At 42.4% G+C, this 13,049-nt stretch overlaps 1 protein-coding gene across 1 annotated transcript; it reads right to left on the minus strand.

Moving 5' to 3' along the window:
* Nucleotides 1–6,582: 6,582 nt before the first annotated feature.
* LOC148037879 (uncharacterized) lies at nt 6,583–12,574 on the minus strand. Its single transcript, XM_087676838.1, has 3 exons — nt 11,229–12,574; nt 10,014–10,687; nt 6,583–8,091 (listed from the first exon to the last, which is right to left on the minus strand). The coding sequence occupies exons 1-3, from the start codon at nt 12,293–12,295 to the stop codon at nt 7,082–7,084; spliced, it is 2,751 nt and encodes a 916-aa protein (XP_087532964.1). The 5' UTR covers nt 12,296–12,574; the 3' UTR covers nt 6,583–7,081.
* Nucleotides 12,575–13,049: the final 475 nt, after the last annotated feature.

A 13,049-nucleotide genomic window follows, 5' to 3' on the forward strand; every position in this document is an offset into this window, starting at 1 on the left:
CCAAGTTTGGACCATATGTGGTGAAAGTAGTACATGATAATGCTACTTATACTTTGGCTGAAATGGATGGGACCATGGTCAAGGTGCCAATAGCTAGTAAATGTATCAAGCTCTTTAAACGAAGAGAGTATTCTACTTATGAGCTTGATGACTTGGATGTGAACCATCTACTTGAAGACAAGGAAGATAAAGAGGACTTAGAGAATGAAGATGAAGATATGTCAGAAGAAGAGCCTCCTTAACCTGCAATTTTGTGAAATGGCACATGCCGGAGGATGTGCAGGTTAGGAGGGGGTGAATGCCAAAGAGTTTTTTGTTCATAATATAAATAATAGAATTCTTATGTTTGCAAAAGAACTTTATTAGGATTCACATGAGGAACTTTCATACATAATCCAATCATTGTTACCCAACATCCAACTTAAATATCACTTAGTTTCATAAGTTCTTTTGTAATTGTCATACAATTTTCAGTTGTACCATGTATATTGACAAAAATTAAGTCTATGGGAACCCACAACTTGATCAACTGGAGGTAATTGACAGTTTGCAGGCTAAGTCACATTGGTTCAAGAGGAAAATTTGGTTGGAAATCAAGAGAAGTGCCAAAAGTTCACTAGGTTTGTGTGGGACCTGAAATTATGGTCTTATATGACCTATTAGTGACCTAAATGGTCAAACTGAAGAGTGGGAGCTTAGCAGGATGCATTCCGCATTTTTTGGTGCAAAAAACGGGCCTGCATGCCTGTGGCAAATGGAGGATGAGCTGCGGGCTATGATGCATGCTCCAAAACATGCAAACTCAAGGAAAACTGAAGCTGAAGAAGGAGATACAAACAAGGAAGGTGAGAGCTCTTCTTGCTCGTCCATTTGGTATGACAAAAATGAGTGGTATGATGGTCCATAAAAGGGGGAAACCTGAGAAAAAGTATTCAGCCTGCTCTTATGTACGTCTTCTCTCATTCTTTTACCATATTCATGGTCCAATGAAGCCCGTCTTGTACCCAAGTACTTGAGTGACTTTGGGGGCAAGCAAAGGGGAGGATTTTGAAGGTGTATGGGCTATTTTGGACTGAAAAAACCAGTCATAAATAGGGCAGCCCACTATTCTTGTCCATTTTGATGAGTAAATAAGTGATCTATGTGGTTGTAAGAGAAGGAATTGACCTATTAACATCACGGCTTCATTTGTGAATGATTAGAGAAGCTTATTCTTGGGATTATGTGCACTTTTGGAGCTTGATTATGGGCTGGAAATTACTCTTTTAAAACAGGATTAAAGTAAAAATTATGCTTTGTCAATGCATTTCATGAGTTTTTGATCTATATCTTGGATGTAATTGAGTCTACCATCAAAATACTTGTATCTTGGAGTTGTTATCCATTCATGTTCATGAAATAGAAACCGTTTGAGCTTGCATTTGGATTAAATCTTAGATTATCCCTTAATGTATTGGCTTATTATCCGTATATGCATTTGATGTGATCAAGACAAAGTTTTTCATTCCATTCATGTATGCTAAATAAAAGAAAAAGCTTGAGAACTTCTTCTTCAACTAAGTCATCTCAAAAACCCAAATCTTATCAAACCCCAATCTTTTCTCCTTCTCCTGACCTTGAATCCCACACTCCTCTTCTACTCTAAACCCCGGTGGAAGACCTTCAACCCCCAACACGATGACTACATGCTGGAGCACCTTGTTTTCCTACCTTGGCAAGCCATTCTTTCTTTCCATCTTTTCCTTTCTTCCTAGTTTGCATGCAGTATATTCACAGAAATTTTTCATTTGTTACATTTGATAAACGAAACATACACCTCAATGTTTTTAAATCACATGCAAGATGCCATTCAACTTGATAGTCCCCAAACCCCTCAATGTGTAAAATTACTCCATTATTTTGATGTTGAATAACACTAGGTATATTAGTGAGGTTTAAAAAAATTTAAGTACTTCATGGTTCTCCTTTGGTACTTCAAAAGCTGCAAGCCACCATATTTCATTCTGTGATTGTACACTGAAGTATAAAGGATGGTTTTCATCGATGTTGGGATCCAATGCTTGATTCATAAGTATTATACTCACACGTTCAAGTTTTTTTCCCTTCGTGATCTCACTCTCGTCAAGTTTGAGGACAAGTTTGCCTCTATATTCTTCCATAGACATATTGTAGAACTTGACCATAGCAATTTGAAACCTACATATATCCAATACAAAGTTGTTGGATGCATTCAATACAAATGTAACTTCTTTGGAACCATACTTCAATATGTATGTATTTTCCAAATTCATTGGCTCACCAATTAGTTCTAAAATTTTCTCATTTAATTGTTTTCAAACCTTCTTCACGTGAAATGGTTTTAGCAGAGGAATCAGTCACTTAGTTTTAAAGACTTGCTTAAAACCTATATCCAATTATTGATAGACCATACTGTATGACTCAGAACTCATTTCCACCTTGTCACATAATCCCTAAGCATCTGTAGCAGTAAACAAATTGGTCACATCCCTAAGATGTTCACTTGCGACACCATCTACAATGTCCTTGAATTTACAATTTTCCAATGTATTTTTGACCATATCCTTGCTTAGGACTTTGGTAATAGTATCATTCTCTACATGAGGGAACATATTTCTCATTATAGCAAATTGATCGTCTATGATATTGTCCACTTCCTTTGGTTAATTGGTGAATTGGTTTAACTAATCGGATGCCCCAATGTGCTTCTTTGGTTTTTAAAGTGGGCCAAATCTCCAAAGTTTTTGTGAGCTTCCTTTTTATGTTTTGATTCTCCTTCTCCAAGTCCATAACTTTAGACTATAACTCCATATTCTGCACATGTGTAGCATACATAGCTTCTTCAATGAGAAACATTTCTTGTTGTAGGCTCTAGTTCTCCCTATCCTTCTCAACCAATAATATATCATTTTCTATCAAAGACTACATATTCCCTTGTAATCTTGTTTGCATATTTGTCAAGGTTTGATGAACCCCTACTAATCATTATGTGACAAGTCTACATGTGTATCCATGCAATCCTTCATTGCCTTCACAAACAAACTTTACAAATGATGTAAGACCTTTAAATTGTGGTGGCCTTTGAGTGACTAGATTGGGTGGATAAATGCACCTATCAACCCAAAGGTTCACATTTTTTTTCCTTGCATTTCTTTCTTGTTGCATCCAATATCCCTTTCCACAGTTCTTTTGAACATTTGTGCATATTCATCCTCCAATTGAAAGTGAATATCTCTCTTTCTCTTGGTACGTTCTACACTTGCATCTTGTAAAGAAATATATATGCCAATTTAAACTTGGATTAACATTCAAATCACACAATTACACCCCTTTGATTCACTATATTTGTATTCTTGTTTATCCAATTTAATCTTGTCTCTTTCTCTTAATTTTAATCACGATAGACCCTAATCAACATGTAATTTTAGCTTTTAATCTACCTATAATTAGCATCAAATCTTATCTTCCATTCTATCCAAAATATTCTCTCTCTCTCTCATAATAAAAATTGATTAAAGATTAAATACATTTATACAGAAGCTTGGCTAGAAAAATACCATCATCTTATCTTCTACCCTAATTTACTCTATGTCACTCTATCACTTATTTTCTTAGTTCATCTCACACTGTCTTCTCTCTTCTCTCTCTCTCTCTCTCTCTCTCTCTCTCTCTCTCTCTCTCTCTCTCTCTCTCTGTGAATTGATGCTTAAGGATTAAACAACAACTATGAAGAATAATAACATCACAGAGATTTAAAAAATAAAGGTACCACCATTATCACTTGATTGCTTGTAGAATAGACAGTTGAAGAGGAAGATATATTATAGCATAGTACTAAAGAGGAAGATTGCTTGTAGCAAGGTAGAGAGTGTTGTATATAGATATTATTTGATTTCAGCAAAACCACTCCTAAGATTGCTTGTAGTAGGGTAGAGAGTATTGTAGATAGTACTGAGTGCTGCTTCAAAAGAATTCGTATGCAAGAAACCATATTTTGGAGGGAAGGAGAAGAGTACACAAAATTTGAGATAAAACTAAAACTTTGAGAGGGAATGAAAAAATGACCAGAAATAGACATATACTTGTCCGAAAAAGATAAAAATTTACAAGAAAACTCTAGAGTCAAAAAGGTGTCTCTAGGTTAAAAATAATCTTAAAATATGATGTATACATCATTTTATATCGTTTTTTAACTTTTACCCTTTTAAGAATTGAGAATGAGAATGATTCTAATATATTTTCATGTTGAAAAGTCATAAGGGAATTAAAGAGTCGTATATTAATAATTGGCTCCGTTTTTAGAGAAAATAGAATTGTATTTTTTTAGCATGAGGATTTTGAGAAAAAGTGACGTTATTCTATAGTTTGGGAATAAAATAATACAAGATTTACTTTATTGTAGAAGATATCTTATTATAATATTATTTTGGAATCTCTTTTTAGAGAGAGGTGAGAAAAACCCCTTAAGGGGCAAAAAAGAGAGTCCTTATTTCTCCTCATGTTCGCTCTCTCTTTCACTCTCTCTCAAAACTCTTTGTGGCAAAATGTTGTGCTTTGCTTTTCAGCGCCTTTTTCTTTCTCAAAACGGCGTCATAATTTTTTGTTGGAAATTATCATTGCTATTTTTCCCATTCCCTTGTAGTGACTTAATTTATTGTGTATTGATAGGCTTGACAAATACCACATCATGCATTCAGGCATACCATCGAGATCCATTCTCCATATATGCATATCATTGTTCTATTCGAAGTCACCCAATCCTAAACCCATCATCACATAGCTCTCTGACTAGATTAGGTGATTCAAGAAAGTCCCAAGCAACGTCATGTGACAAATACATCTCAATTTTCCACACATCCTTGTAATAATTGATTCAAGGAAATCCCAAGCAACGATATGTGACAAATAAATATCAACAAAAATGGTGTGTAACTTCATCAAAGACACACTTGATGGACTACCATTATGATGAGCTAAGGATGAGTGGAGACATGTCAAAAGGGAGATGGATGAGTCACTAGAGGGCTGAGATCACTATGAGATGCCACAAGCATGAGTGGTGGTGACATGATTGACATCACACTTGGGGATTAGCAATTGGGGATTATTTAAGGCCTACTTTCTAATTAACTTTTATTTATATTTACTTCCCAAGTAAATTGTATTCATGTGTAATTTTTTTTCATTTCAACATACTTCGCAAGATGAGTGGAAGTGATAGGAGGTGGCTAAGCACAAATGGTGACACTTTTGTTAATATAACTTACAAGATGAGTGGAAGCAATATGAGGCAATGTGGGTATGAGTTAGCGATAACATGATTGGCATTGCACTTGAGGAGCGGTGATTGAGGGTCTTTTGATGCCTACTTGATAAATAACTTATAATTTATATCTATTGCTCTATTTATCAATTGTCTAAGTAATAGATGTATTTTTATCATGACATTTCAAGAAGTAGATACCAACAACAAGTATCCGACTAATTTAGAGAGAAAGTTTGAAAAGAAACATGGCATGCTTGCAGTCATCAAGAAGTCATGTGGAAAAAGAAACATCATCAATTCATACTTTATGTTTGGTAGTTGGTCTTTTGTGTTATAAAGTTATTGTAATTGGTTGTATGTTTTTGTACTTAATCTTTAAAATCACATACATGTGAGATGGATGCTGGATGGATGATAGCAATGGGTTGCAAGAGTGCACTTGTCAACCCCTATATTAAAACAAGCATTTCTTTTTGTAAATACGCTGGAAGTTTTCTAGTAAATACATTGATGCTAGCATAAAAAAGTATATTGCTATACGTGTCATTATGATTATTATTGCTAGTAGGGAGGGATGCTACTAGCAGTATAATGCATACAACCATGGTCATTGCAATGTGTCTATGTCGATTGCTATAAGGACACTCAACAATGGAAAAGCTTGACAAATCCAAATCATGGCCATATATATTGCTATCATGATTATCATTCATATATCATCCATGTGTAGTAGTGATTGCAAAGGCAATAGTGACGCATATGAACAATGAATGTCCAACATTATTAATATTAGTAGTGATTTTGCTATTTTGCTTAATGTACATAACAAATTTTATTCCCAGCCAGATGTCCTTAACTGGTCAACCCTCAATTTTATATTTGCAATTAATCTCACCCCATAATTGGGGCCTAATGAGTGCATGGTTGTGTGGATTATTAGATTAAACAAGTGATATCCCAGACATGCACATTTGCCCAAAGAAATGAATAATTTAAACACTAGAACAAATAAACTAACACTATTTTAAAAATTTGATATCTCAAACATGCACATTTGCCAAATGAAATGAATAATATAAACACTAGAACAAATAGGCTAATACTGATTCAAAGAATTGATAAGGCAAGGTGCCTTGCCTCTCGCATGGCGAGGAGAAAAATGTAGGTAGGAGTCATGTCAAGTAAGTCAACTTGAAGGCGAGTCACACATCACAAAGATGTGGCAACTCAAGACCTATTCCCATGAGGCCTTGCCTATTGAACTTGATTTAATACCCAAAAAAGAATTGAGTACATTGATTTGACTAGTTACTCTGTTTAAAATTTCAAAGTTTTTAAAGCATGAAAAGGTTGCCGAGATTGGTTGGTTTATTTGGTAGTAGTCAAGTGTCCAAAAAGTGAAACTTTTTTGCCATTTGATGCATTGCTTTGATACATAGCCCCTCTCAAGCATGCCCTCTACCATTGACCATTGTGGTTGCAAGCTGAAAAGCCATGGGAACTTGTGAGTTTGACAATGGGTTTTGAACTTGGTTGGAGACACGGGCTTGGTGGGAACAAGACCTCAGTGGTTGTACTAGTGATATGGTCGGGGACGCCCACAAAGAACAAATTTAATGTGATGAATGATGATCAGTTACTAGGACGCTAAGTTACTTGTGGCGATGCCATCATACATTTATTAAGTATCCATGGGAGAGAAATATAGTTAAAGATAGATAGATGTAGTCTACTCTAGATGGAATTCCTAGGAAAGGAAAGCGTGTCTATCAATCGGGCGCTAGCTACTAGCTGCTGCTAGAAGGTGGCGCAACGTAGAGGGGCGCCGGTGGCGGGGTCCACGATGACGATCTCGTTGAGCTTACAGGGGAGGACGTCCTGCTGCAGCCTGCTGCCAGCGGCCTTGAGGGACTTGAGCGGGGCGGGGCGGTTGAAGAGGTCGATGACGGGGAGCTTGGAGGCGGGCGGTAGGCGGCCGCCCGGGAGCAGCGGCCAGAAGTCCTGCCTGAGCAAGGGCACCTCGAAGTCCTCCTTGGCGTGCTGCACCACGTTGTCCTTGGCGCTGATGTGGGCGCCGGGCTCCATGTGGTTGGTTGAGAAGCTGGCCTGGTTGGGGAAGTTGGGGTAGAGGGCCACGTACCCCCGCAGGTACATCATGTCGATCAGGAACTTCTTCCAGGAGGCCTGCCAGCCGTTGGTCCGGGACTTGGGGATCTGCACGCTGTTGGCCTTGGCATTCTCCGTGTACATGGCCCCCATGTACACGTAAAACTCCCTCCAGTGTTTCGGGAAGAAGAGCGCCCCCCAGCTGCAGGGCAGCTGGTGTAAATACGGCGTGTTCCCATGGAAGAATTCCGTCGCATTCCACTTCGGCCTCTCCTTCACCACCTCCACCAGTCTCGGCGAGTACAGGGCTATGGCGCTTAGCTCTGCTATCCTGCCCTGCGGGCTGTACTGATAGTTCAGCAGACTCGCCTTCAGCCACATGTAGTAGAACGGGGACACCTCTATGTCGTCCTCCAGCAGCAGCCCGTAATCATGGTCCGTGGCCGGATACCAGCTCTCACTCACTGCCCTGATGAGCCCCCCTTGGATGATCCTCCTCCTCAGTACCTTAGGGCCATGAGGCCACTCGAAGCTCTCCACTGTCTTCAGGGTTTCGATGTCCACTTTGCTATCCATGTTGAAGGACAATGCCACCTCATCTCCCAGGTAGAAGGCGTCAGCCAAGGACTTGAGCAGACGCTTCAGTGAGTAGGCCCTGTTTTGAGTGATCACATTCACGGATATTCGCATTGTCGTCCAGCCTGCATAGGTTTCCAATACAATCAGGATTCAGCACAAACTGCATGCAACTAGTCATCCATCCATCCATAAGTCATTAAACAAGTAAACTTCATTCGAGTTAGTCAAACGTACGTAGGGCTAACATATAATCATTCCAAGAATGGAATACTTCTTGAGGACAGTCGTCTTAGATTTCACATGAAAATGTAAAAGAACTAGTAGTCCCTAATTACATTCCATATTGATATAATTAAGTGTACGAGAGGCCCAAACAATAAAGACTCAAGCGATTTTACATAGAGATTACTAGGTTCAACAAATAAATCTCCTATCTGCAACTTCCCCACCCTACCTTTGAAGTCGTCTTAATCCCAGCAACCAATAGAGTGTATGAAAGATATGGATAACAAATATTACTAGACTCAACAAATAAACCTCCTAACAACTTCCCCACCCTACCTTGAAAGGCATCTTAGTTCTAGCAACATCCTACAGAGTACGAAAGACATGGATAACGAGGATGTAGTTAAAATTATTTGAAGATCACCTTGTGTGGAAACTTGACTTTAAGTTCTATTAAAGTAGATTAATAAAATGGATAAGCTTAATTGCATTCAACGACACCATTCCAAGCTTTTAATGTACTAAACAAAGACATCACAATGAGAAACCATAAAATTCTTAATAGGTTCAACATCACATGGCATGTGCGTAATATTAAGCAATGAACCATAGGTGACGAAGGGGACATGGGGATGTGGTTGAATGATCCAAATGCTCACGTAACATGTGTGTGACACATTTTTCAAAGTCTTTCACAAACACAAGTAGTGTTGTTTGCGCCTAGTAGCAAATCGTGTGATGTTGTGATATGCGTAGCTATAACTTGTCTTGAAGAATCTCAATATGAGTGGTGGGATTTCAAATGGGGCACTCCTTAGTTATTCCTACCATGATTATTCCTACCATGTTGTGATATGCGTAGCTATAACTTGTCTTGAAGAATCTCAATATGAGTGGTGGGATTTCAAATGGGGCACTCCTTAGTTATTCCTACCATGATTAAGGCCCCATCCAACTACACCTCTACATAGGCATCTCTCTATCTCTCTCTCTCTCTCTCTCTCTCTTCACCTCTCCAAGTTGTATCACAATCGTACACCTTCACCTCTCCAAGTTGTATCACAATCTTACACCTTGTTTGTCCAAACCCTTGTCATATTTTTAGCTATTCCCTAAGTAGGCCTTAAATGGAAGGCTACAAAACTATCTAAGGGTATTCTACCTTTCCAAAGAAGGACAATGGATATACTACCCTTTAAATAAATGGATTATGGAAGCAAGTTTAGAAAACTAGTACTTATATCCCCTTCCAATCCCTTTTAAAAGAAAAGAGCAATGAAAAGTTGCACAAGTAGAAGCATGCACCAACCCATCCCATGATCCATAACGTAACTCCTCTATCTAATGTAGACCATCCTCAATCTTGCCTATTCGAGTGCCCAAACCCTTGTCATGGTCAATTTACACTCTTATGGTGCTCTAGCATTACTTTCTACATGCAATTTCCATCCCTCGCTCTATATCTTAAAATCCCCCCTTGCTCACCATGTTGCTTAACCACCTCTCACTCTGACCTCAACAATCTTTGTCGAGTCATAAATTTAAAAGTTTTCGGACTCTCAACCATCTTTCTCACACTACTTATTTTTCGAGTTTTGGCATAAGAGTAGGGCTGTAATGCAAAGGCTGCACTTAGGATAGGAAGACCATGTACCCTCAGAATCTAATATAATCAAAAGTGAAAGTGAAGGTTTAGTCTAGGCGTTCAAATCAAAGAATTGAACAGTCCTTAGAGCTCAATGAGCTAACAATTTTTTTAAAAAAAAGCAAATCTTTGGAGGAAAAGAATGGCTCGAGTCTCAAGGTTTTCAGAACTTACTCCGCAACGCGGCTGGTCGGACGTCGGCCATCCAGAGGGAGTGGGGGATGGAGCGGCGGGGCAGGAGGGCGAGGGAGGTGAGGTTGGGGCCATGGCGAGAGGTCGCGAGCTGCAGGGCCTCGCGGACGCTCTTGTCGGTGTCGGCCAGGGCCACCACGAGGGCCGGGTGGTGGATCTTGAGGAGCCCTCTCATCCCGGCGTAGATCTCCTGCAACATCGACACGTCCGACTCGTGGCCGCGGGCCACTGACCCCACCTCCAGGTCGAACACCTTGAAGCGCCGCTCGCGGCAGCTGGCGGGCGCCCAGCCCAGCTTTCGCACCGCGGCCTCGCACGGACAGAACCTCCCGCCCGACACCACCAAGAACGCCTTCCTGCCCGGCGTCGATCGGAAGCGCGCCATAAGCGGCGCCAGGCTCGCCACGTCCGCCAGCGAGTGCGCGTAGAACAGGGCGTCGCACTCCTGCGGGTTCATGGCCGCCCACTGCGTCACGTAGCCTCGGCTCAGGGCCTGCCACCACTGCTGGTCCCTCACCTCCACCACGTTCTTGAATATCACCGTCGTCTCCGACACCTGTGCCAGGCGGTGCTCCGTGTCGCCCCACGAGTCCTTATCGATGGGGTTAATTGGCATCACGAATGACCCGGCGTCCCTGTATTTCTGCAGCTGGTAGCTGCAATCACATAGGCGGTAGGTACTTAGTTATCCCAACAGTAAAAGCTTGCTCGTCCCCTCCGTCCCTCCCTCCCCCTCTCTCTCTCTCTCTCTAGACTCTCTCCAAACATGAATCCTATAATTCCTCAATATTCCTTCCTCAATATAATAACAGGAAATCATCTCTCTTCACGAGCTTACATAAGGACATGTCCTTTTACTAGTTTTTCAGGTGGACCCCTGACACGAATGATGTGATCAGCCATCGGGACGTACTTAGGTACTTTTGATTTTTTCTTTTTCTTTTTCTTTTCACATCACCAAGGAATCAAGCATAGAGGCGAGAATCATGTCTCCGAGGTGTTCCTTGGTGTGTTCTAATACGTCAAAATTCAATCCACAGATCGAAACATCACGCTAGAAAAGTTTGGAAGTGCATGTAAAGTATCTAACTGCTAGCTGCTGTGTGGTTAGTCAGGTAATTACAGTGAGTCACAGGCACGATCAACATAGCCTGTCAAAGACAAAATGACAATAGTGGTCTTGGTTAATTGGGGTACCTGAGGTGCAGGTCCTCTCCCGTCGAGAAGGTGAAGGGTGTTTCAGTGAAGATAGTTTTGACGAGCTCAGTGGACAAGAACCAGGCGCTAGACAAGAAATCCACTTGGACCATCCGATTGATCTGGATGTCGTAGGCAGGGTCAGGCAAGTAGAGGCCGGCTTCTTTGATGCCGAATTTGCGATAGCTAGGGAAGCTGAAGTCCTTGAGGCGGAAGGGAAGGATACGTCCGATACTGCCGAGGACAGCGTTGGTGTATTTGGGGGTGCCGGCGACGTGCGTGAGGATCTTGAGCATTTTGCGGCCGGGGATCATGTCGTCGTCCAGGATGTAGACGTAGTCGGAGGCGTCGGCTTGGAGGGCCATCTGGAAGCGGCCGTAGTACTTGAAGTCGTAGGAGGAGGCGATGAAGCTGATGCGGGAGTCGTTGTAGTGGGCGACGATGTCGCGGAACTTGGACTGGTTGGCGGAGCCGAAAGCCAGGACCCAGGCCTGGTGGAAGGGCAGCGTCTGGCGGAGGAGGGCGTCCAGCTGGGCGCACAGGGTCTTGCGCTGGAAGTGGTTGAGGATGACGGTCACCTTGGGCGCCCGCGCCCCGGCCTTGTCCCACCTGGACGGCATCGCCATCAGCTCCTTCAGCGTCTCCGCCCCGCGCGTCCGCACCTGGAACTCCATCACCTCCCGGTACAGCTCCTTCTTCAGGGCCAGCATCCGCTTGTCGTCCGACTTCTTCTGCTGGAACTCGATCCTCTCGTACTCGCATGGTCGCGCAATATCCGAGCTGCTTAGCTCCAGGAGCTCCACGCGTGCCGAGCGTGCCAGGAACGTGTTCCAGTGCTTCACCACCTTCGACGCCCACGACACGTTCTTGTGCGCTATCAGGTCGATGGTTGGGCTCATGAAGAAGAGAAGGAGGGTCGCATACACTGCGAAGCCGAACTGCAGGCATGTCAAGCTCAGCACTATGTTGCGGGCATTCTTTTTGTTCATGCCCTTCGTCGGCTTCCCTGTGGCACTGCTGCAGCTACTATTGATTCTTTTCAGCAGTTGCTCCATCGCAGTTCCCATCCCTATGTCGAACAGCGGCCTGCACTATCCGACCAGCAGCACTACTTCAGACAACAGCTACTTACGACAGCGTCAATGGCCCCTGATGGCCTGGTCAATCGCCGTCACGATTAGACAACTACATTTGTATCTACTCAACCTTGCGCCTCTATGTATTTATTTCGAATGTGCGTCTCTTTGAGATGAGACTGAATCTATCGCCGGCCAGAGTCCAGACGACCCATGCACGACATGCACGGGCGTAGTCACTTGGAAAACACAGCCTGTCACCGAAAGAGGAGTTCCGGTTGCTATTATATGGAAGCCAGCTGTGGTAAACGGTACTGATTTACCGGGAAAGGCTCTAAGCTCCCAGGGGCCGGTCCTTTCCCCATCCCGATTCAATCTCCAATCAACTCCCGAACCCGGCGAGAAGAATGATCAGTCCGCATGTGCTCCTCGTTCACAGTGTCTCGTGCTTTCCATTCCTGCTGGTTTTTGCGTCGTTTGCTCCCGTGCATTATGCCATGCCACCACTTCTCCTTTTTGTCTGCTGGTAGGATCATAGAGTTGCAAATTTTAGACACCGAGGTAATTTACAGAAAGAGCCGCGAATTCACCCAGCATGCGTGGGGAGGGACACCTACCTAGGCTAGTTGACGTGCAGTTTATTGCTTGCGAGATCGGACGTTTCCGCAAATATCTTTGTTTAGTGTGATCAACGCATACGTTATCGAATTGCGACTCCTAAGCTGGGATTCATTAGACCTGAAGC

This window comes from Lygodium microphyllum, chromosome 4 (genome assembly GCF_053477565.2).
Source record: "Lygodium microphyllum isolate KBCC chromosome 4, Lygodium_microphyllum_v1.1.10, whole genome shotgun sequence".
In the NCBI taxonomy this organism is placed as follows: domain Eukaryota; kingdom Viridiplantae; phylum Streptophyta; class Polypodiopsida; order Schizaeales; family Lygodiaceae; genus Lygodium; species Lygodium microphyllum.

What these genes read in the sequence shown, in the direction of transcription:
- LOC148037879 (XM_087676838.1), bottom strand. Translation starts at nt 12,295, where the DNA reads ATGGGAACTGCGATGGAGCAACTGCTGAAAAGAATCAATAGTAGCTGC. An exon ending in GGAGAGGACCTGCACCTCAG is followed by an intron (nt 10,688 to 11,228) that starts GTACCCCAATTA and finishes ATGTGATTGCAG; the next exon opens with CTACCAGCTGCAGAAATACA. An exon ending in CCGACCAGCCGCGTTGCGGA is followed by an intron (nt 8,092 to 10,013) that starts GTAAGTTCTGAA and finishes AAACCTATGCAG; the next exon opens with GCTGGACGACAATGCGAATA.